The 24,899-nt window shown below is 40.2% G+C and overlaps 3 protein-coding genes and 1 long non-coding RNA gene across 5 annotated transcripts; 3 read left to right on the top strand and 1 right to left on the bottom strand.

Moving 5' to 3' along the window:
* Window positions 1-473: 473 nt before the first annotated feature.
* Eaf (ELL-associated factor) lies at window positions 474-11,984 on the bottom strand. Of its 2 annotated transcripts, none has more exons than XM_017085538.4 (8): window positions 11,855-11,984; window positions 10,318-11,166; window positions 10,148-10,240; window positions 3,060-3,198; window positions 2,783-3,000; window positions 2,390-2,477; window positions 1,850-2,336; window positions 474-1,789 (listed from the first exon to the last, which is right to left on the bottom strand). In XM_017085538.4, exons 2-8 carry the CDS (start codon window positions 10,442-10,444, stop codon window positions 1,376-1,378), a joined length of 1,566 nt encoding a protein of 521 aa, XP_016941027.3. In that variant the 5' UTR covers window positions 10,445-11,166; window positions 11,855-11,984; the 3' UTR covers window positions 474-1,375. The 2 variants fall into 2 exon arrangements, with proteins under 2 accessions (XP_016941027.3, XP_036669860.3); XM_036813965.3 differs by lacking the exon at window positions 11,855-11,984 and adding an exon at window positions 11,245-11,718.
* Window positions 4,597-5,190, top strand: LOC136116516 (uncharacterized). Its single transcript, XM_065863039.2, has 2 exons — window positions 4,597-4,654; window positions 4,708-5,190. The coding sequence occupies exons 1-2, from the start codon at window positions 4,630-4,632 to the stop codon at window positions 5,157-5,159; spliced, it is 477 nt and encodes a 158-aa protein (XP_065719111.2). The 5' UTR covers window positions 4,597-4,629; the 3' UTR covers window positions 5,160-5,190.
* On the top strand, window positions 5,534-6,530 carry LOC108018114 (uncharacterized). Its single transcript, XM_017085540.4, has 2 exons — window positions 5,534-5,646; window positions 5,716-6,530. Exons 1-2 carry the CDS (start codon window positions 5,610-5,612, stop codon window positions 6,501-6,503), a joined length of 825 nt encoding a protein of 274 aa, XP_016941029.4. The 5' UTR covers window positions 5,534-5,609; the 3' UTR covers window positions 6,504-6,530.
* On the top strand, window positions 7,966-8,956 carry LOC136116668 (uncharacterized). The gene is made up of 2 exons (XR_010653712.2): window positions 7,966-8,167; window positions 8,230-8,956. It is a non-coding gene; the product is annotated as an uncharacterized lncRNA (long non-coding RNA).
* Window positions 11,985-24,899: the final 12,915 nt, after the last annotated feature.

Raw genomic sequence — 24,899 nt, 5'->3', positions numbered from 1 at the left:
TAGCTCTAGATACTTTGCATATGTATATTGTGCTTATGATTATCTGAATCATTGTTGTTTTCGTTTAGTTGCTGTTGATTGGTTAATAATTCTTTTTGGTGTTTGTATTGATGCTCGTTTCTAGTGCGCCCCAAGAGCGAAATCCTCCAAAACTCCCTCTAACTTGGAAAACAATTTAATCCTAGGCATATTTTCATGTAGAATGTACAAAAAATAATTGGTATTATCTCCATTTCGCTCTGACTGTTCCTCAGATATTGGTCGTTTTTCTCGTGGATGGTACTTCATAAATACAATAATTCATTGTTGGCTTGGCAAATCAAATAGTGTCAATATCAGTAAGTGTGTGTCTGGACCTTCGTGCACGCTCACATTTGGAAGGAGTTGTGTAAAGTATTACTGCTCAGCATTGTAACAAATTCTTTGGGATTTCTGGGGGAAGCATAAAATAAAAATGGTTTTCACCAGGCCGGTTCTTTCGATTCACATTTATTTTCTTTCGTTGCTTTTAACTATTGCAAGCTCATAACAAAATCGTAATAATATATATTAAAAATTAATTAAAGATCTACAAATAAATTCAAATAAAACATGAGCTAAAAACACAAATGTCTTCCTACCGCACAAATATGTAACTAATAAAGATATGAGGCTAAAATACATTCGTGATAAATATAGCTAACAAATTAATCAAAAACGAACATTCAGTATTTTTATTTTTGAAAATATTAAAAAGTCGCCAACAATAAAATTAAGCTAGACTACAAAAGATGAGCGAAATAAAGAGCGGCAAATTAAAACTTACAAATATAATTTTAAAAATTTTCTTTTTCGCTTTAAATGATTAAAATGCGTAATTAATGGCAAAAATCCGCTTTGAAACTTAAAAATTATTTTTCAAGATGTACTGTATTCTTATTAAAAACTAAATAATTTCCGTAGTTGCATCGTCTACTTCGTTCGATTTGTCTATTGGTTATTGTTGGTATATGTGTATGTATAAATTTGCGTGCGATCTGCTTTAGGACTTCCAACAAGTTTACATAATCTTTAATTTCTTATTTAAAACTAATATGCATTGACAAAGATAGGTTTATGTTGTGATTTGTGTTTTTTGATTTGATTTTACTTTTCTGATTTTAATTAAATGTTTACCAGCACATTTGGAAGGTCTAAAATTAATGATTAAAGTTAATTAGTATATATGTTTGTGTATATCGTGTTGTAGAACTAAGAATTTATTTATAAAAATTTCACTAGCAAGTAAAATCACCCCTCAATAATTACAAATTAATTACACGCATATAGACAGAATATCAATAATTGTTGTCGTTGGTTTTGTCAAAAGAAGGCAAAAAGATCAAACCTAAAACAGCTAATCATCATCGTCGGACGAATTTGACGACAATTGTAGATCGTTTTGTAGCAAGTCGTTTGGAAAGCCACCGTTGGACGCATAAATGCCGGACTGTTGCTTCTGCTGCTGCTGCTGATGATGATGATGCGGCTGCTGCTGGTGATGATTGTTGCCATAGGCTGGTGATATGGAGCCCAGGCCCAAATTTGGCAACTGATTCAGATGCTGCTGGGACAACTGTTGTTGTTGATGGTGATGATTCTGATACATCTGCTGCTGCTGCTGCTGTGGGTGATGCTGCTCCTGTACCTGCTGCGGCCTTTCCATGGGGCGATCATCCTCGGTGCTGTCATCGGAGTCACTGCCACTGTCACTGTCGCTGGAATCCGACTCGGAACTGGAGCTCGAGGCACTTAATGCTCCGCCAATTTGCTGTAAGTATGCAAATCATAATTTAGCACTGGTTCGTACGTAACCAGATCTCCAACCCACCTGTTCCAACGCGGCTGCCGCTTGCTCCACAGACTGAGTGGTCAGTTCTTGCTCCCTGGCCGAGTCCAAGTCCATGGGCATGCTATTGCCGTGGCCATAAGCCGATGGGCGAGCCTGGTGTTGCTGCTGCGGCGAGTGCCGTTGTTGCTGCTGTTGTGCGTGGTTATGGCCGCCGTTGTAACCACGTCCATAGTTCGATGGCTGCTGGTGGTGCTGCTGCTGCTGCTGTTGGGCCATGGGTGGACTTGCGCGCTGGTGCATCTGCTGGCGCTTGCCATGGCCGTGCTGGGGAGCCTGCCGCTGCTTTCCCATGTGTGAGGACGAGGACGTGGATCCAAAGTCCGGCTGCCCCGCCGCCGAGCCAGTCGAGGAGCCTGAGGTATTCGCCTGGCCGCTGCTGTGGAGCGCCGCCCTCAACCCAAAGTCATCGTCGTCGGTGATCATGGGAATGCTGGGCAACGTCTGCTGTGCATTATTGGCATCCCAACTGAAAGGTACAAGCTAATAACTATGTTCCAGTTGGTGGAGGAAATAACTTACGCTGGCGCAGATTGTGGGCTGCGATGGACTGCCACTGGACGCGATGGTGAGCTCTGCTGCATGGGCGAATTGCGCGGCTTGAAGTCAACTAAAAATGTTTAAAACGAGCAGACATTTTTTGAGCATTTATTTGAAGTGATTTTTGGTATTGCTTTATACAAGTTATACAAGGCTATTATCTTGCAGGTGTGAGATTTCTTTTTCTTCTTTTCTTTATCTTTTTCTTTTTCCTCTATTTCTTTTTTTGAGCTCTTGAGAAACAATCGGAAATCTGTATTATAAGAAATTCTTGCTATCGATCTAAGGGGAATACGCTTTATTACTGGCTGACTCATAAATTCCAGAACTCGACATTTAATGTTTTTTCTCAAGCAGCTATTTGTTTATACTTACTTATATTATTTCGTCGGCTGCCCGTAGAAACCTTTGTCTTCGATGAGATTCGCATGGTGCTGTTCTCCATTTTGGGTGCCGATCCGGATCCGTGCCCAGGAGCTGATATTGGTGGCGCTCCAGCTCCGTTTGTGCCCTGGATGTGGACCTGACTCTGACCCATATGCACAGGCACATTCTGAGCTGGGGGTAGGGCTGGCTTATTGGTGACTTCGCTCCTGAAAGGATAGAAATCGTTTTTTTAACCATTCAGAACTCACTGCTTATTGGCACTCACCTTGTCTTCTTCACTTGAATGTTGTGATTCAGCTTTTCTATTGTAATAGCGCCCGTCTCCTTGTCGTAGATCATTAAACACTCCTTCGCATACTCCCTCTGATTACCCTTATAAACTGTATGAGGCACACCGGAACTTTCTGGAAGATAAATAGAAAAGAAATTATTTAACTTTAGCACGAACCATCCATATATATATAAGTATATATCGAAAAACAGGTTAGCTGCGGGTCAGCCAAAGATATACTAAAATAAACAAGGCTCACGTGCTTTTGGATTAATTAAAAGGTAATTGCACCAGTACGACCAGTACTGTATGTATCTAATGACATTGAATTTAAAGAGTGAGTAACGCCTAACAAGTTCAAAAACTTTTTCCAAGAATGCTCTTATTAGAAAAGGAAAATTAATTAATCGTTAATTTGTTATGTATACATATCAATGCACTTTGCACAGTGTACAAAGAGCTTTAATTCGTAGTTTCAAAAAATACTTGTAAATATTTTATCAATAAAATTCTTTTAACTATATTTTAAGACTAATTGTATGGTATCTAAAGAAAAATTCGTAGCATTTAAATTTGGATTTGATAGGTTATGTGGGCCCAACGGATTATGCGCGGTTATCGCGTGACTAAGGCGGCGACTATAACTATTTATAGGCAGACATATCTTTTGAGTTTCAGTGCTATTTATACAATCTACCATGCAACTTTATACGATCTGCTTGGGTGAGTTTAGAAGTCTTAAAGCGGTCCACGAAGCCATAATTTTTATTTTCGACATTTATAGTACTTCTCTATGTGACCCACAGTTTAAAAGGTCACCCAAGGTCGGACCAAGATTATAACGACATATTGGAACTTCCCGCAGTCAATTTAAACATAAAAATGGATGCGATTATTAATACAAATCCCGATAGGAATCACAATAAAGCTACAAATATCTTAAATACACTTCTTAAGCTGTGTAAATCTGAAACTGGAAACTCAGGAAGTCCAGATTCAGATGTTACTTTGGGTACACAAAGTATCCGTAATTTAAATTCACTCAAAAACAGCATAACTATGTCTGAAGTTAAAATGCCGTACATTAAGGTTGTTTTCGTGAAAGATGCAAAAGCGCTGGAAAAGTACAAGGAGAAAGCTAAGATCTACAATACAAACGACACGACCATTATCATTCAACGCCCGAGATCCAAAAGAGGGCCTAGAACAGCGTCCGTGAAAGATTGTGTACTTACGAAAGCCAAACAATTAACTTTACAGATTTAAAATGATTAAGAAGTTAAAAGAATGATTTAAACTATAATGTTTCATAGTTCAAAACAAAAGAAAATTATTTAATATAAAATATACAGAATAAATATATTAACCTATTGTTTCATTAATTCTCCCCCTGAAACGAATATTAATTTTTTTTGCTAAGGTAATTTGTTACCTATGATCTACAGAACAATTCGAATTTCCTTACGCTCTCCCATTGAAAGTTTGACTAATGGATTCACGTAAATGGCTATAAAAGGATGGGGTTCGTGAAAGTGAAAGAAGAGTGTTATCGCTAGAATCAGAAATGCGAGTTCTCGCTATACTCTTTGGTAAGTCCAAGTTTTTTGACGGCCCCACGCGAATCTAATTATCGTTTTTCTAGCTTTACTCTACTTGTTTCACTTTGAAATATGTGCAACGTCGCATACATTTTCCGATTTGGAATCCTGGTTTGATAAAAACGTAAAAGGGCGACATGACACGGCAACGACAGACATACTGATAATGCTTTGCCTTTTAAAAGTGAAAAGAGAAATACAGCCTCAACAAATACTTGGAAATAAACACATAAACAATGCGAATAATGGAATTGATAACCTATTTAAAACGAATATTGGAAACATTGACATAACCAATACGAATACTTTAGAAAACACCATACAACTGCCGCCCATCAAAATACCAAATATTACGGTTGTCATCGTTGAAGATGAGTTGTCGCAAGTAGCTAGAACGGGAGGCCAAAATTCAAATATTGATTTAGCTAATCTAATTAGAATATTTAAGGAATGCATGAATAAAAAATTAGATATTTTGGGAAAATCAGCGCAATAAAAGCATTTTAAAATAAAAATTTTCTTCTTCACTTCCTAATAATTATAATTAAAACAATTACTTTTATTGTGTAGACTTGCAGGATTCTGAAGTATTATGACATAATACACTCCAATTTAACAATGTATATGTGTTGTTATTAAACCAAACTTTAATTTTGTTTAATCTTTAACCTAAAAACAATTTGTATTTAAGCTTTTCTGCAGTACAAATCAGAAAAAATAAATCCTTTGATCTTGCGTTCTACTCCTTAACTTTTAATATAATCAAATAACCCTTTTTATCGGAAAAGAAGAAAACGCGTGTGACTTTTAAAAGTTAAGAGGCAAAGCATTACCGTTTCAAGCTATGTTAAGTAAGTGTTGCCAATTTGATTGGATCTGCTCTTATGCAGGGCATTCCAATATTATTCACGATAAGAGAAATGGTCACTATTTAAAAATCGTCGAAATGAACGGGGCTATTCTGCTGTTCTCGCTTCTGATATGTAAGTCTGACAAATTAGTTAATATTACTAATAAGATAATTCAGGTTATTATCGTATTACCTCTTCTAGGCCTGCTTTGCGCCCCGCTAAATAGGTCACAGGATATTCTCAAATTAAAGAAACTAACCTCGGATCTGGTAAATGCCATTGCAGAAGCTAATTCTGGGAAAAAGTATGGAACCGAATGGGTTCCGGCCCTAGGAAGAACTTTGGAAGAGGTGCATCGAACATCATCACGACGGTGTTTTATGTTTAAATTACTGGTCAAGAAAGTGGAAACCTTCTGCCCAAAGCCTCCCACATATTTCCCCACTTGCTATCCATCATGCAGGCCATCCCCTCCTCCGCCTCCGGCACCGCCTCCAACTCCTCCTCCACCACCACCACCGCCTTCTCCATCACCAACTCCAGCGCCTGTTAAAGAGTTCATCGCTCCGCCTCACCCTTCGTTCGAGCTCGTCTACCCCGACGGCACCTACTTTCCCTGGTGCTACATGCCCTTCTGCCCCACAATTTGCCAGAGACCCTACTGCTATCCCTGCATGTTACCCGACTGTGATCCCAACTGTGTCCCGCCAATGTGCTATCCACCCTGCACATATCCTGGCTGCGAATTGCCGCCGACTTGCTGGCCACCCTATTGTCCAGATCCTTGCGAAGCTCCCAAATGTATTGCCGGAAACTCATTCGGGGCAGCGCGGAGCTGTGTGCCACCCTACTGCCCACCGCCCATGAATTGTCATCCGCCTTACTGCCCGAAGGTCTACAAGCCTGTGTCGGGCAGGACACTTATAAGAACTGGTTCGTGCCCGATGCGAGATATTGTGAAAAGAGCCGTTAGGACTAAGTTTGGTTAATAATAAAGATCAAATCTTAAATGAAAACTTGTGTTTCAAATCCAATGGTTTGGGGATGTTAAAAAATAATAAACACAAGGTTTGTTGTGTTGCTGGAGGCCCAACTGTCCCAGTACTTGCCGGCCACCCTACTATTTGCATATGTTTTTTCCAAAAAAGTCTAGCCACATCATTATACCCGTCATTCGTCGGAAACTATATAACAGGTAGAAGGAAGCGTTTCCGACCCATAAAGTATATATATTCTTGATCAGGATCCCTAGCCCAGTCGATCTAGTAATGCCCGTCTGTCCGTATGAACGCTTAGATCTCGGAAACTATAAAAGATAGAATGTTGAGACTTGGCATGCAGATTCTTGGGATTCCTGCGCAGCGCAAGTTTGTTTCAGCAAGGGGCCAAGCCCACTCTAACGTCTAGCGCCTACATTTTCTTTTTCATATTGCAATGCATTTTACGATGTTCTTTAAGCCACTTCTTTTGTATCTGAAGTAGAATGATATTTACAAAGTCTGCCTTGAACGTTAATTGCAATTATCATGGTAGCTTTATGAATTAGAGGTGGTGCCATTAACCCACTTTAATAGCCTGCATTGCGTTCCAACAAATGAAGTATACAATGCGAATCGCGTTTGTAATCGTCGGTTTGACTTCATTCGCCTTAATCAAGAACATTCTGCCTTCAGCTGCACACTTTAGTAGGACTTAAAGATAGACTTTTGAAGAATACTGGAAGTTCCATTTAGAAGAGCGGTTCATTGTTGTATTAGTTGGGATAACTAATGGAGACAGTGATGGTAATGCAATCTGGCCCAGCTTACTGGTAATATTAAAACTAATGAAATCGAACTAGTTTTGTATTTCAATCGATACTTCATAGTGGTTGCTTTTACTGTTTAGGAAATTTGTTAACACTTTGAACACCTCTACAACCAAAATGAAAACTCTTCAAACCTTCTTCAAATTGTAATCATAATCTGGTTGGTTTCTTTAATGACCCAACCTCGTAGGGGGCATTTCAATCTGGTTACGGAAAATTTGATCGATGGCCAGCCTTCAAAGATTTGAGATGGTTTGGTGTTAAACATTTTCTGTATCCAAGCGGTTTAGTCACCTACAGAAAACTAAAAGTTATATTGATATCTTAAGATACATCTCGGAATGAAGTTCGTAGAGTCGAACTTTTATAACTCAAATCCCAATTTACCACCAAAACATGAGATATGAAAACTTTAAGTTATAGAATACGTTTTTTGAGTATTTATACCTAGCTATTGCCAATAAATATAGATCGACTGTGATGACAGAAATCTTTTAAATACAACTGGCCACGCCAAATGAGAAGTTCAATTTTTATAGATTACGTATACTTTTTATTTACTTATGTACATTTAAAAACAAAATAAATAAATAACAATTATTAAATAACATTTTGAAAAGTAATTTATATTTCGCATCTAGTGAATTCCAACCCAGAATTACCAAATTACTATGTAAATAGACCTGATAATCAATAGTGTTTTCTAATTTGATCGAAACTTTAACACCAAACACCCCAACCACTATGCTACCTTAAAGACAACTCCATAAAGTGACATATATGTCGAATTTAATTTACTGTCTGTCGTCTAACAACAAAATGCTATCAGATTGACCGGAGCTGTGAGTAAGTGATATGGTTATCGTTGTTATGGTTATTTAAGTACGCCAAATCTATTCAATTGATAGGTTGAACGTAATGCTTGGCTTTGGCCGATGCCAAACTAGTTCAGCATATTGTGCGCATTTGGCTGCACCCGTCCGATTCCGGGGGAATCCGGGGAGCGAGGGACAGTTCAGTTACCGCACCACATCCAGCCCCACACTTGACCAAATTCCGCAGTTATTGCCGTCGTCGCCGTCGCCGCCGCCGCCAAAACTCTTCGGCGACTCGTCGCTCGCAATCAGCGGAGCGTTACACAAGCCAAGTCGGCCGCAATGGGGTCCAACAAACCAACAAACAGGCAAAGCCCAACCACAGTCGACGGACCACAGACGATGTCTGGCCACAAAGAGCATAGCGGAATAATACGAGTATGGAGAGGCCGAGGAGACTTGGAAAAACTTGAACGCTCGACTGCATTTTGCCTGACTTGATGTAATTTGGTGTCTTTGCTCCAGCGCTGGCCTTTTCTCCTCTCACCGAACGACCGTGATTTTTTGTTTAATTCAAAAAACACACAGGGCCAGCATTAATTTGTATCTATGAATAGACACTGCAGCTGGTTTCCCTCACATAATGCAGGCAAATTATGTCATCACACAAATTAACCACATACGTCTGTAAATAGACACCTATTTAATTGCATTTTGAAAGGCTATTGCGATTTTTACAAGGCACTTGATACAAAAATAGTACTGAAATTTAAGGCTTCCAATAAGAAGTCAACGACATAAAATTTGTAAAGATCATAAATATTTGTTTTCCTGAACTTTTCGTACTAGTTGCGTAAGTTTCTCTCTCTCTCTAAAGCAATTTAATAAGTTAACTGGTCTATCAAGTTGTTTATCGACTGCCGCTCAACATTTCCGATGCAACCACAAAATCTATTCGGTTCGCTCTTATTTCAATACTTTGTTGGATTGCGTGCCTGAAGCTTCATCATAAATTAACTGACTTTCCTACGTTGTTTGTGCCATGGTATGATTGTCTAATAAAAAATGGTTGGATAAACGTGATTAGCGTCAGTGTTGTAGACCTAAAGGATTTACTATTTCCCAGCTACTATGGTTACACTGCAGACTTATTTCATATTTAATACATCGAAAGCCATTAATATGAATATAACCTTAATATTACTATCTTAATGGTGTATAGATATTCCCCAACTTTATTTATTATCTGTCATTAAATTGTTCCCACTAAACAAACAATAGATTGTGAAGAATTTGTGCCAACTTCTTGGTGTGACTGAACTTGGCATGAGGCACGTGTTCTTGATTGCTCTGAATCTTTTTTAATTAACCATCTTGGTGAGTTTAGCATTCCAGTGTCGGTTACATGAATTCAAACAGGTGCACTTGAACAAGCAGGTGCACTGCCTTCGAAGCCCGGAAGCTAAAGCCAGCTAACACAGTTAAAATTTCTTAACTAAAACCACTATATACCAAATGTTATTAAAGGTTTGGCAATCTTCTTGTTAGAAAACTTTTAATAAAAATGTAAAACCAAATGATTTCTATGATAATAACATTAGGTCGGTAAACTTTTTAAAAGATAATGCATTTTCTTATGCCTAAGACACAGTCTTTTCCTAATAAAATTTGTTTTGAAAACAAAATCCATTGAAAGTAATTAAAATATGAAGGTAGATAATTACCGGAATTTTTGTATTTTACTTTGTTATTTTGAATAATCTTTCCTCAATGAAATTGTTTTGATTTTTTTGACTCAATCGACATATTTTAAAATTTGAATTAAAATTGTGATTAAAATAAGGATTTGTCATCTTTTATTGGCTCAACTTGAATTCCGGTAAGAGGAATACATGTATATGTAAAACCGTCAACTTAATGATCAATAATATTTGTATACATTTTTAACCTTCGAGAAATGTGGTTCGATTTCGTATCAATCATAAAAATGGTTGTTCCTGGGTGCACTCACCTGAATTTGGCACGATAACAGTAACTTGATTGTTGGAACCCACGTCCACAGAGGCCATGCGGCTGGTGTCCACGCTCGCTGGCTTGAAGTCATCTGCAAGACGAGTAACTTTGTGGGTGAGCTCTCTGTCTGGTGAATCAGGGGATTGCCCCGATGCGGACAACACTTACATTTGATGGTGTGGAAGGCGGTCGAGGTGTTCTTCGGGTTGAAGGATGCGCCCAGCTTCAGTTCCCGCACCTCCTCGCCGATATTGAGGCGCTCGGCCAGCGAATTCTTCTGTTTGGTCATCATCATCGTGTTGATTTTGCTTTTGGGCTGATAAGGCAGGTTGGTGGTGGCGCTTTGTGGGTGGTTATTATAATTGGATTGGTTGTAATTGGCACTGGTGTGGTTTGACTTTTGATAATTGTTGTTGTTGTTGTTGATGGTGTTTTGTTGTTGATATGACTCCTCGGCCACGTCCGCCAGAGCAAAGTGGGACTCCTCGGCAGCGCCACCGCGTTGATGATTGTGCCCACCGTGGATGGCAGCTGAAGAGGACTGAGAACTCCTGTCGCCGCCCTCGCTGTGGTTGTGACTCCCGATAGCCGACGACGATGACGATGACTTCCGATAGCTGCCGCCGTAGTGCTGGCTCGCAGACGCCTTGGCCTTGAGACGCTGCAGCTTGGTGGCCACGGATTTGGGTATTTTACGGCCGTGATCGTCGCTCCACGTGCTGCTCTCTTTTGGAACGATGCAAGACTTTTGCCACAAAGTATTGCAAGCGTCGCAAAAGAAACCACGTTCTCTCGAGCGGAGGGTGTTCAAAATTAAACCAAAAGTAAATAATAATAAATCGGGGGGGTGGTGGTGGGTTGACCTCCGGGAGACTTTCTTCTTCTTCCTCAGGGCGGCTGATGGGTTTCGGTTGTTACATTTGTCATTGGATCTGGGTTCTGCCTCCGGATTTGGATTCGGGTTGCAGGCCTACTTCATAGTCATGTTCTGGCCAGGCCTTGGGAAATGTTTATCATCTGCAAAGTATGGCGAATATTTATTGCGATTATTTATTTGCGGCCATATGTTTGCAACACACACACACACACACACACCCGCACACGCAGTGCAGCGCTTTAGAACACTGCATTTACACCTGCTGCTTTGTGACACACATTTCGCCTGCCGTTCTCCTCCACATTTCACACTTTTCCACCGATCTGCATTATTTTTAGCGTCACACGATTTCTTTCTGAAAATTACAGCTGATCGGCGGAACAATTGAAAAGCTGTGAGGCACCGATGTGCGTGGAATTATGCCAGCTTTTTGCGTTTATAATGCACGATTTACACTGCGAATTGGCACGCGAGCGTAATACGTAAGCAAATTAAAAAGTGAGCGGCTGCCAGCGGAACGCCAGGGGGAGGGGGCGGTGAGGGAGGCGCGGGGGCGGGGCGCACACAGCTGAAAACAAGTTTGAAATAGCCGAAAAACAGCAACGCGAAGGTGAAATTTCCGAAAATCGAATTGAAACGTAGACGAAAATCATCAGTCCATATGTGTGTGCACTCTTGGCTGCGGTTGTGTGCGTGTGCTGCGTTTTCCACGATTGCGCTGCGAACGTTGGGGGAAATGCCAATCGCTTTTCCGCCGCCCCCATAGAACTCGATTCGCACACAATGCTCCTATTTGCTGTTCACTTTTACAATATTGCCCTGTCTTACATTATTTACACCTCACGCTGTTGCTTCTCTTTTTGCTTTTTTACGATTCGGTATGGCCGCGTGTGGGTGGAATCCCCAATATACCAGATCGGCTGTGCGAGTGCACTGTTATCGAAACCAGAGTGACCGTGGCTGGAATAAGTATACCAGGGCAGACAACAAGCAAAGGTGTATAACTCTGCTAGACGTTCAGCACATATTCGAACCACTTATCTCTACCAAGTCCGTTGTAAATTAAACTAAAATAAATAATTCTTGTTTTTTTTAGTTTTCCTCCATTTGCATATCCATATGTCATAACGATTTCAAGTATATCGTTCCCAGATATCAACACTTCAAATAAAATATGCGATTATAATTTGCAAAAATGTTTTGTTGTGAAAAATATGCTATTTATACCCGTTACTCGTAGAGTAAAAGGGTATACTAGATTCGTCGGAAAGTATGTAACAGGCAGAAGGAAGCGTTTCCGACCCCATAAAGTATATATATTCTTGATCAGGATCACTAGCCGAGTCGTTCTAGCCATGTCCGTCTGTCCGTCTGTCCGTCTGTCCGTCTGTCCGTCTGTCCGTCTGTCCGTCTGTCCGTCTGTCCGTCTGACCGTCTGTCCGTCTGTCCGTCTGTCTGTCCGTCCGGATGAACGCTGAGATCTCGGAAACTATGAGAGCTAGGCTATTGAGATTTGGCGTACAGATTCCTGAGCTTCTTACGCAGCGCAAGTTTGTTTCAGTAGACTGCCACGCCCACTCTAACGCCCACAAACCGCCCAAAACTGTAACTCCTACAGTTTTGATGCTAGATAGAAAATTTTAACTGAAATGTATTGTTCTCATCAATACCTATCGATTGACCTAAAAAAAAGTTTGTCACGCCCACTTAAACGCCCACAAACCGCGAAAACCTGTGACGCCCACAATTTGCATGCTAGATAAAAAATTTTAACTGAAATGTATTGGTGTCGTCAATACCTATCGATTGATCCAAAAATAATTTTGCCACGCCCACTCTAACGCCCATAACGCTTAAATCTGTCTACCGCCGGTAGGTGGCGCATTTTAATTTCGCTTTGCTGCTTGCATATCTCCATTTCCCTTTGAGTAACGGGTATCTGATAGTCGAGGTACTCGACTATAGCGATCTTCCTTGTTTTTTCTTTTATTTATAATATAAAGATTAGAAACTAAATTAAGTTTTTTCCTTTTACTGACTTTAATATTAAGAGATCCTGATAAGGCTTTTACATATGTATGTAATATGTATGTTATATTAAACTACATTTCATGTTTTTGAATCAATTAAGCTCAGGGGAAATATATGTTTTTAAGGTGCATTATCCCAAAGAGGATAACAAATTGTCTAGGCCTCCATTTAAAACGGAAAATTGACAAGATTACGAGCGTACATCAGTGTGCTAAACTTGTGTCCAGAGCCGTATGTATTTAAGAGTACGAAAATAGAGCTTTGAACTGAGAGCTATGTCAAGCATCTCGCCATGGTCCCTGCAGTTTTAAGTAATTAGTTGATCTATGTAGATGCGCTACTTCACTATTTTTTTTGGATATAGTTATCTTAGGGCTTTTGGACCAAAGAGGATGACGAGGATCCGACCGTCGTCTTTGGCGACGCTAATAGCATTGCCTTCTCTTCGGGATCCACCACTCGAAGTGGGTAAGGCTCTTTCACATCCACCACGGTTCCGTCGAGAAGATGTGGAGAAGCTCTAATGGCGTGATCCTTCATGAGCAACTGGGTGTAGATGACGAAGCCAAAGCCGCGGGAGCACTTATTCTTAGTGTTCTTCATTACCACCGCCTCCACAATGGTGCCAAACCTCGCGAAGTGGGCCCCTAGGCTTTCGTCCGTTGTGTTGAAGGCCAGACCACTGACGAACAGCTTTCGCAGTTGCTACTCCTCGGTGATCTCGTTCTCGTCCTTCAGTATTGAGTCGACATTCTCCAATATTGCATTTCAAAGCTACAGGACATACGCAGCTTAAATTTAAACACAATTTGCAACGGTCTACGTCTATTAGTGATGTGCAACGTCAATATATTGTTAGAACTGAGCAACAGGCCAAAGTTTTCTGTTCAGGCACAGGGTATTTCTGGGTGTTTCATAAGAACATGCGATAAATAGAGATAGAGTCCGCTTTAGCGGAAAGCAACGCGCATGCAAATAAATTCAAAATTTCACTCGTATTATTCAGTATTATTTAGGAATGTTTGTCAGCTGTCGTTACGAAAATGTGTTGAATATGAATAAGAAATACCAATTCGATTCGAATAAAAACAAGAGAGAACGCCATAGGCGATGCCATCGACTTTTAAACAGCCGTTACTAAGCTAAGGGGAGTGCGAGGGAGATGGAGATAAATGCAAGCAGCAAATCGAATGAATTGCTTATAAGATTTGAATGAATGGTCCCATTTGAACGATTTTTGGCATGTAGATGGATATTAATAATCAAATCAAAATTCCATTTACTTTCCATAAACTTCAAAAATGTTGGCGCTGGACCGGTTTTAGCGTTAAGGGCGTCTGTGGGTGACACCCTGCTTCGCAAGAAGCTCAAGAATCTACATGCCGAATCCAAAGTTTCTAGCTTTTATCAAGAATATATATAAATTAAAGGGTCGTAAACGGTTTATCCTACCTGTTATATACTTTTCGACGAATCTTTTATTCCCATTTACTCATTGAGTAAATTGATAAACAAAAATGAAAACATTCCACTTACAAGTTTTGAAATTGTATTCAGTTTTGCTTTAATACATCTTACTATCGGGAATACTCTAATTGCATTTTATTTTCTTGACCGATCACTATTAGGTTTAACATAACATTTATACACCCGACAATCATGTTAGAGCCTATTGTTCGGCATTTTGATACTTGGGAGGTTGATAAAGTTTTCTAGAGTATTCTTATTGGTTATATCCATATTTCCAACTTCTACAGCGCAAAGCTGTATTAGCATTTTTATCGTGGACGCATCCTGGCGGCCATTTCTACTGTATTTTTTATTGTACAGACCTCAGATTGAAACATTAAAAACAAATGTATTTAAATTCAGTTTCGGGAGAAAAGCAACAACAACTTACCAAAATATATTATAGTATATTACTCTATATGTACATACCATAGTATTTTGTTATCAAATAAATTTCTAACGATGGACAATGTTACAATAACGTACATAAGTCACAATCCGAAATTAAAGTTTTTGAATAAATTATGATAAATGGTTTAAAAAATTAATTTTTTAAATATAAAAAACTATTATATTATTGTAAGGCCCTAGAAAAATATATATTTGACTTTCTATGACAATCCTTATGTACTTTAAATGTGTTAAGAGTTAGACTGAGGTAATATTTATATGTACTTAACAAAAACCAAGTAAACGCCGAAGCCCAGGAAATCGCTTTAATTAACATAGCAAAAGGGATTATCGAGGCAAATGCAGACAAACAGAGAGCCGCCCCCGATCTTCACACCAGGTCTTGGTTCTTCTTTTTTAGAAGCAATGGCAAACAACAGTAGCACACCCACACACTCGAACACACACTTCCCTCGGAGATCAGATCATCATTAACATTTAGGCAAATCCCTAAGGCGCCGTCGCAGAGCTACTGTTTTCGGGCTGAGATTCGGACTGAGCTCGATCCTGAAGAAGGATGCGGATGCTCCTTTATAGGGGCGTTAATTACTTGAGCGCTGTCTCTGCCCTTCGATCCGTAGATCAGTAGATCAGTGCTTTAAGATTTCGCCAAATACCGAAATAGTGCGCCTCATTGCATTTCCATTTTCATTTCTATTTCCATTTAGAATTCCATTCCTTTTGATTCTCCTCCTAATCTGTCCCACTTGCGATGGCAGGAATGTGATAAGCTGAAACTGATACTTTTGCTCTCATTTCGGTGGAGTGCGTTTTCCTTTTGAGGATACCCAAACAGGCAGGTAGTTTTGGGGGTGGGAAAAACTGGTGACTGGTGGGTGGTCGCTGGTTCTGGGTTCCAAATGCAACAGAACTGAAAATGCAAAAAGTTTCTAACGGTGTCTTGGCGTGTCGACGGCAATTTGTAGGCCGCCTATTGCCTTTCGACGTCTTTCTCAGCGAGAACCCCTTCCAATCCCCGATTGTTGCCCTTGTTTTCCGTTTTCTAATCAAACATTTTTGTTGTCTGTTGCTCATTTTACAGTTTCGAAGTTCGAAACATTCCCATTTGGCGGCTAATTTAAAAACTTTTCTTATCAGTTGATGGAATCTAAAATTGCATTTTTATGGCACTTCCTCTGCGGGTTCCGTCAATTCTCCGTTCTTTCGACTCCTTCACATCCCCTGCTTTTGGTTCCGCCTATCGACACTTTCGTTTCGAAAAACTCGGCTCATTTAGTGCAGAAATATGCCTGGCAAAAGTTTAGCTTTTCCCATTATTCCTTAGTTCCTGTGCTATGCGAACGCAATTACCGTTTTGTATCTGTGCATCTATGAGGTTTGCTTCTGGGGTTTTCGAATCGCCTGCAATTAGGATACGGTCAGAACTCAACTGGCACAATACCGGGCTGATTGAGTTACAAATTTCCCAGCCAATTAAAAGTCACTGACAAATGCCGAGAGTTCTTCATCTTAAATCTTAAATCAATTAAAGAAGGCATTGTTTTGCAGAACTAACGAACCACTGACCCCTTGACCCTTTTGGCCTTGTTAGGGGTTGTCTGAAACTGGGCCAGCACTTCTTCGTCTTGTCTGACAAGGGTTCAGACATCGAGTGTCTGGATGTCTGGCTACCTGATAGGGAACCACTGGGAATTAGCCACCGAGGAGCAGCAGCTGTCCCCTGGGGCCACACCCACTGGGATATATAAGTGCGCCCCTTATGCAAATTTAATTAGCAGCAACTGGGCGAAAAAGCGATCGTGAGTTATGGTTGCATAAGTGCCCCCCTCGTAGCCAGTAGAGCCCCCTGGAACCCCGCCCCAAACAAATGCACTCGATCAGGCGCTCATAAATCAATTTAAATGGCCATCTCAGCGAGCAGAAGTGCAACGGCGGGAAAAAGGGGTTCCGCAGCCACGACGGTGAATGTCTGAAATTGTCTGTAATTATGGTGAAAACACTTGGCACACAGCACTCCCCCAGCGAAATTGATTTAAAATACTTTTGCCATCTCGGTGCCCCAACCGCATATATAAGTCTGTACATAGTACGGAGCGACGTGTCCTGTCCACGTTGTGTGGCCATAATTCAAAATTTATGTCTTTTGAAATTATTTTAATGCCTCTAATGGAACTCCCTCTCCTGGCAGCTTGTCTATGAGCGCACGGACCCCCAGTAGAGAAAGATCAAGAGACCTGCACACAAATAATGAGCATGTTAATCTTATTGAAGATTGAAAGTACAGAAAAAGACAGTCCAGAACTTGAATTATCACCTCAGAGAAGTGTCTTCTAAGGTTTAAAATTAGTTCGACCCTGAAACCATAACTATGTATAACCATTAGATTTGTTTTGAAACATTTCTAACTTAAATATCTTTAGTACACCTATTATTATATCTGTAATTTGTTAAATTATGATTTGCTACTTCGTAATCTCAAAGAAAACCACCGTGCTAAAATCAAGTACAAACAGCCTTGATTTCAGTACGATTTCATGCTTACCATTTAAGAACTTTCCTCCTAAATAAGTTCTCATATTAAGCACATTTTGGATTTAAATATCTAATAATTCCCAACTGTTTATTCTGAAAATGCTCGCTGTATATTACACAGTGTTAATGCCCGTGAGCGGCTAGTTGTAAGTAAACGTAAAATATTTATATTATTTAGATATATCTCGATTATTTTAGTTTCCAATATATATTTCTATAATTAGCATACAACTTAACCCCAATTTTAATGTACTATATATGTATATTGATTTAAGAATTATTATTATTAAATCGGTCTTGTTTTTTGTACAAATATGACTAGATTTAAGAATAACTCATACTTGTTTGTAGACCGAAAATTTCTAAAAAATAGTATTTTCGATCTTGAAAATTAGCATTTTGTTCTCTGGCTCTGTACTTTTCATGCTTGGCAAAGTTTTGACTCCGAAAATACTTGATTCAAGCACGAAGTCGTTGACTTTTTTCTGAGTGTATATAAGATCATTTGATCATATGTAAGTATAAAAATTAGATCGAAGATATTTCCGTAATTTTGTTTGCCCTTTTTTGATCGAAAACAATCGCAGCTAATTGTGTCTTAAGCTCAATCAGCCTTCATATATGATCGTGGCCCAACAAATAGGACCTCATGCAGTGGCTTACTCCATACAGAGCTGGAATAACTAGCAGTCTCGACAAATAAGAGCTCTCCCTGGGGATCCCTAGAGACGCCTGAAGACCCCTCGAAACCCCAGCTCCAACTCAATCTGGAGGCGATAAATATCGCTCTGTGGCAGCAACAAGTCCAGATCCTCCCATTAAAGCGGCTTCATGGCGAGCATTGGTGTAAGCAGAAATGTCCAGCTACAACATCGATTACAAGATCCCATGCAGAGCACCGAAGTGAGCTGGGGCACGAGTCGTGATTGAGACTGGTCGTCGATATGGGAAGCGAGGGATTCCATTTCCGATCTAATCTGATTAGGGCCCACCACCATTCCCAGCATGTCTGACCCTCCTCCGAGGTCAGCAATGCAAACAAATTCGCTGCAAATCTCAATCTTTGCCACCTGCGCAGCTTAATAAATAAATTGGCCAGCGGAATGGACCAAGATCCCAGACTCCACCTCCACCTCCAACTCCTCCACCGACTGGTTTCCCCGGTCGAAGTGATACGAAAACAAATTGAAATTGGCAACTCGCTTGTTGAGCGCTAATTTATTAGCCATTCGCCCGTTGAGCCTAGAATTTTAATTGAATATTAACACCTTTGGCAGAGGATCTCATCTCTCTGGGAGTTCGGTTTCCAAACTGGACGGGTAGAGTGGTTGAGGGGGGGTTTTTAAGGGGGCAAGGATTGGGGCCAGTGGTCAAGTGCCTCGAGCACTGCACACAATTCAACTTTTGTGTGTCTTTGTGGCATTGATTTATGCAACAGCCTCGATTTTGAACTCCCCATGCGTGATCCGCGTGTGTGGGTTTCCATTCGCCTCTCGACACCAATTCTGGTAGCGAGAGGAAATTGGTTATTTATAAGTGTCAGCTGACGATTAAATTGGAATAAGCCCCGGTTCGAATTAGTTCCACCCAAACATTGGCTGCTCTGAGGTGGGATCTTCGCGCTATCAAGCATTCTCATAAGATGGCCGACTGAAGAAGGTAAAAGAGTCCAAGATCACTTAAGTTAGGATTTAATTGCCAAGTGAATCTTACTGTGTACTGACAGTCAGAACTTAACAAATCTTTAATGGTGTACAGATTTTTAAAATCAGCAATATCTGATTGATCTGTTTAAAGTTATGAACTTCGGAATTAATATAATAAACATTAGGTTTCGATAATGATATAATTAAAAACGGTTATTATCGTTATCTTAATATTTAACACATTGGTTTTTCCTCTTTTTAGATATACCTTTGAAACATTTAGCAGTTATGGTTTAATAGATACATTTGCATGGCACTTTGACATAGGACCCCCTAAATATCATGTAAAAGTACTAATTGTTAGTGGACATTTATGTATGCAATGTACACACAAAACATTTTATGGGTAAAATTGTAATGGGTTAACAGCTATTAAAAATAGTGACGCGTGTTTTATTGTTGGTTTGGTTACTAGTTAAACTTCTTTAAAATGTTAAGCAGTGTGTATTTTGATTGGGAGAGTACATATATATGACTTTGGTCAAGTTGACAATTCGACGGTGTAAGAGCATTTAACTATTATATGGGTCGATTTTACCAAAAAGTTCATTCGTAGGTACCTGTGTAATTGGTAAAAATATTGTAAGCCTTGACAGAATTTGTACTAACTATCCCTATTCAAATTTGTATTATTAACTATTTTAATTTAATATATTAAGGTAATAGTGAGCATAGAAAGCACTCAGTAAGATCATCAAACCTTTTGTAAAGTTTCAAACCCCACTAGAATATTTTATTTTCCTCTTGGTAGCGGATCCATGTTACCGATTCAAATCGAATGTATGATTTAAATATTTTTAGATCGTGACAACTCACGCGATGCCCGAGAGAGTCGCAAGACCGAGGGCCACCCACGAGCTGGACGTTAAATGAGGCAACCCCACGATCATATCTGCAAATTGGACAGCCCCCCGCCGCGTTGCGTGCCCCGAGCGCATTTGGCACGCCCCTGGTCGGGTGAAAATTGTTTTTAAACTGTTTAATTAATAGAAAAATTATTTAAATCTTTGTGGCAGGGCCATAACCCTGGCCAGACGCAGAAAGGAAGCAGCAGGCGGTGGGGAGTGAAAACCACAATCTAATCTCGGCATAGCGATCAGAACGAGATCAGTGAATTCCGCACCATCGCTAAACTTTGGGGGGCTGGCCGCTATTATTTATTGACACTCGAAACCGACCGGGAAGATGAGCCTCTTCATCCCGAGAGGAGGAGGAGGCAGGGGGCGGAGTCCCTCAAGTGGCCAGGATGGTTGGCCGGGCCAAGGCGTCGCTGCCTGTGACAGCAGATGGTGTCGGCATTCCAGGCACTGGCACCTTCTTCCCGGTCGCTCGGTCGGTCGGTTGGGCTCTCCTCTGCACGCGACTCGCGGTCTTGGTCAGGGAAAGGGGAATCCCCTTATGGAGGACCCAGAACTCGGACCGCCCGTCTTGCTCCTCGACACTCTACTCGACTGTTTGATTTATGCTCGCGTAATTGTTGGTTTAAACGCTTTTGCACAGTGCCCCGATGGGGAATGGGGAGTGAGGTTAGGGCGAGGCAGCAGACGTTATGACACCCCAGTGAAATGTGAAGCGTGCCCAGAGTTGTCGAGCTAAGTTAAATTATAAACAGAGGAGAATTACCAGTTTTGGATAAAAAGTGTGTGTATTTCGAAATATTTTTCAAATCATTTTAAATTTGTCCACTCTTATAGGTAGGCAACTAGTCAGTTCTTGACATTTTATAAAAAAAAAGAACAGATCCAGCTATTTATGTTAGTGTTATAACACTACAGAGTCTCATTAATTGTATGTAATGGTCAGTAGGTACATATATGTATTAAGCTTTTCAATAACCACTTGTGATGACTGTTTTACGGTTCTCTGACCATTAATACCAAACGAACAGACCCCCATTCGCTTTAAAGTGCTTAGCAAGCGGAAAATCTTTAATTCGACTCGGGTAATTTTGAAAAGTTCCAACTGTTTATTCTTTTGGTTTTGGATGGCCGGATAATTTCGTAAGCCTCCGAGTTTTAAAATATATGTATCAGTAAGTCATAAATACACCTGTAGATCCATTATTCCAATGAGCCCCTTGTATAAGTTGGATCAGTTATAATGTTATGGATAGTCAACCCTTGCTGACCCCAAACATTTAAACCATTTCAATGGTTCCCTAACCGAATTCAACACCACTTGGTAACCCTAATCAGCGCCTATCTTGGCCATAAACATATATATCCACCGTGCTGGCCTTAAATTTCAGCTTTGGCGTCGGCTTCTCACGTCACACCCCCGGGACCACCTTGCAGCTGCTGCATTCGCTTATTTTCGTTCGTTTGTCATCATTTTTTCAATAAATTTCAATTTCCAGGCCTCGGGTCCCCGGGCTCCAGAGGAAGAGGAAGAGGCAGAGGGAACCCGTATCGTATCGTATCGTATCTTTCGTATCCTTCGTCCACTTGGACCGCCTGTGAAATCCGAAGTGTAAAATTGATTTAAATGGCTCGTGAGTGAAGGAGATAATTTTCAGTTGTCAGATGCTTGTAATATTTATGTGGCAGCGATTATTATACCCCGATCCGCTACCCCTTTCTTATCCACAACCTGGGTCCGTTGCCCGGCCCCGAGATCGTTTAATGTTACCTACGCGTGAAAATTACTTACTTGTCGACCACTACCCCCCTTCCACCCATGGCACCCAAGGCAACGCTTAACTCATTTTTAATATGAATAATTGTGGCAAATTACAAGGCAATTGCATATGGCCCACCACTGGCCACATCGAAGGCGACAGCGAGTGAATGTAAGTCCGTAATTGAATTGGCGGCCAATTATCGGAAGGAGATTGTACAGGGCTCGCGATGGGACGCGTGAGAGAACTTTTAAATTTCCGGTGGGCTGTTGGTGAGTGAGTGGGGGCCAGGAATCCATTAGTTCGAGTCCAGGAAAGCACTTTGTTGCAAAACCTTTGGGTACGATGGCAGCAATACATGGTAGTTGCTAGTAATCGGGCTACGTTTTATTATAAGCGTGGAGAGAGTACATCTATCTAGTTTTATTAGGGGAAGTCCTATAGCCACTCAATCTTTTCTTTTTGATATATTGCTTATTTATATGAAATATACAGAAAGTGTGAAGTTTAAATCTCATATTGTAGAGTAGGACCCTTGCTCAATGCCTTTGGCTGATCTAACGGAAAGAATAGACAAGAATCTCGAGCTTGTATTTTACTGTTAAAGCTAAAGTTTGCTAAAAACCACTTTAGTTATAAGTCTCTTGTTTAAGCATTCTTTGGGATATTAAAATGTAATCTGATTAAGTATATTTTTCAAATTAACGTCATGACCATATTTTAAACACTCGATTTGCAGTGATACTTGATTAAAGTATCTAATTTCAAAAGAGGTTTTATTAAACAAAGTTGTAACTACACTCGCCAAGCATGGAAAATACAGAACCCGAGGACAAAATGCAACCTTCAAGAACGAAATTTCAGGACCGAAAATTCTAGGTTTCAGAACCACTCGGTCTACAATGAAGTATGAATAAATCTTAAGTCTAGTCATATTTGTAGTAAAAACAAGAACGATTCAATAATAAAGAAAGAAAGTTGAAGGCATGATTTAAGGACAAATAATTCTAAAATCAATATAACTAAATTGAAAATTTAAATTTGGGTTTTAATTATATGCTAGTAAGATAAATAAGTATGGGAAACTCAAATAAACGAGATACATCTTAATAATAATAATTTTCCGCTCACGGGCATTAACACTGAGTAATTTATGCGCCTTGTATACCGAGCACTTTCAGAATAAAAAGTTGGGAATTATTAGGTGTTTAAATCCAAAATGTGCTCAATGTGAGAACTTTTTCAGAACGAACGGTCTTAAATGGTAAGCATGAAATAGTTCTTAAATCAAGGCTGTTTGTACTTGATTTTAACACGGTGTTTTCCCTGAGTGTAGATAACGATTGCAGGAAATTCACTGTTTAAGGAATGATTTCTCATATATTCCGACATCTTATGGCCAATTTATATTTGTTGATACTTATTCAGAACCAGAAATAATTTAAAAAGTTGTGGCTTCTTCTAAATGTAACAACTATAATACTGAAGCAATCGGCCGCACTGATAACGAGCACTGATAGAATATCATCGTCATCACTAATTTATGATTAACGCTGCGAATGAATAACTAATCCCGAGGAACTCAAAGCTAATTACCCACACGTACCACAAAAGGGGTTTGTTTCACGCAGTGCCGAGATTTATGGCGCAAAATTAATAATAATTTCAACCGAATTAATAATGGCCAATGAAGCCTGCTTTATGGCCAGTTCCAGATGATTAACAATGTGCGCACGATCCGGAATGGAGGACCATAAAGTTCAACACGATTTGGCTGTTTGTTTACCATTTCTAATAAGCGACTCCTCGGGCGCCTGGAGTCCGGGATCCGGTCGGGGTTGGGGTTCGGGGGATAAGTTGAGGGTCAGGGGTCGGAGGAGGCTCATTGTTTGCCCCTCATGAAGGCCCCTCATGGGTTCCTCACAGCAGGTGTCCGGCGGAGAGTTTAGGGGCGCGTGTGCCAGCGTCGTTATTGTCTTCATTCTTAACACCAATGGTATTCGGGGTATCGGGGGTATCCGGGGTCCCCCATCAAACAGATGACGATAATGGCACTTTCTCCCCCTCCCTTTTTGATGATCAGAGGGAGAAGGGGTCATCTTGGACCACAGAATTTGGTGTTGATCGCTGCATTGTTGGGTTTGTTGCTGTGGCTGTTGCCTCGTTTTTCTCATTCATGTTGGACAAGATTTTTATCGCACTTTTTCATTAACATTTTGTGGGATCTCGTATCTGTGTCCGCTGTTCGCTGCCTCCATCCAACTTTGTTTTATGCCCATCTTTATGTGTTTTCTGGTTCCTCTGGCATTCCCAACTGTTGTCGTTGCCGTCTGTCTTTCTAATTCGATTGAAATATGATCTGTTATTATGTAAATTTTACGATTTCCTAATTTTTTAACACTTATTTTGGTTATTCTTGTGACTGTCGAGGCCTGGCGCCAAAAATGTATCCGACGCTGTAAGTGATACTGACATCGCCAGCGGGGGAGATCTTCAGTTAGGACCTGTGTGGGCAATGGCCGATCTTGATTAGGCGGATCAGCCTGCGCCCCATCAGTCCGTCAACTTTGTAGGGTTTTCGATCAAATTTCCCAGTTCCATTTCAAAATTGGCATTTTGGGTGGTCTTCGATGCGATGTCCATGGCACACGCTGAGATCGAGCTACCGATAGATGGATCTTTTTTACAATAAACTACTGAAAATAATACTAGGTAAAGCATATATATCAATGGCCTGTTGAAATAAGTGTTACTAACGGTATGTGGAATCAATTTTCTTTTAAGTAACTGAAAATTGTCAATAAAAACGTACATGTAGTCGCGCAAGAAGTTGTCCTTTTGTTGAGTAGCTTATAGATTTTAATGCCTTACTAAAATCTTCAGTGCATCATTTTAAAAAGGTTGTTTCCCTATTTAATTTACCCATTGTCGTGTTGGACAGAGGCATATTTAAAATCAAGTGCCTTAAGCTTTTATGATTTCTGAAATCCCGACTACTTGGTAAATATCACTGCACAAAGATTACTCTCTTCTTTACTTTGTCAATGTACATTTTACAAGATAATTC

Source organism: Drosophila suzukii, chromosome 2R, assembly GCF_043229965.1.
Source record: "Drosophila suzukii chromosome 2R, CBGP_Dsuzu_IsoJpt1.0, whole genome shotgun sequence".
In the NCBI taxonomy this organism is placed as follows: Eukaryota; Metazoa; Arthropoda; class Insecta; order Diptera; family Drosophilidae; genus Drosophila; species Drosophila suzukii.
Note: the sequence above shows the minus strand (reverse complement) of the source record. Positions and strands in the feature narration are given on the sequence as shown.

Coding starts and splice junctions, on each gene's coding strand:
- Eaf (XM_017085538.4), bottom strand. CDS start 10,444: ATGATGATGACCAAACAGAAGAATTCGCTGGCCGAGCGCCTCAATATC. Junction 10,241..10,317: donor CGCCTTCCACACCATCAAAT/GTAAGTGTTGTC, acceptor CTCGTCTTGCAG/ATGACTTCAAGCCAGCGAGC. Junction 1,790..1,849: donor CGGCAGCCGCGTTGGAACAG/GTGGGTTGGAGA, acceptor GCATACTTACAG/CAAATTGGCGGAGCATTAAG.
- LOC108018114 (XM_017085540.4), top strand. CDS start 5,610: ATGAACGGGGCTATTCTGCTGTTCTCGCTTCTGATAT. Junction 5,647..5,715: donor GCTGTTCTCGCTTCTGATAT/GTAAGTCTGACA, acceptor TACCTCTTCTAG/GCCTGCTTTGCGCCCCGCTA.
- LOC136116516 (XM_065863039.2), top strand. CDS start 4,630: ATGCGAGTTCTCGCTATACTCTTTG. Junction 4,655..4,707: donor AGTTCTCGCTATACTCTTTG/GTAAGTCCAAGT, acceptor TCGTTTTTCTAG/CTTTACTCTACTTGTTTCAC.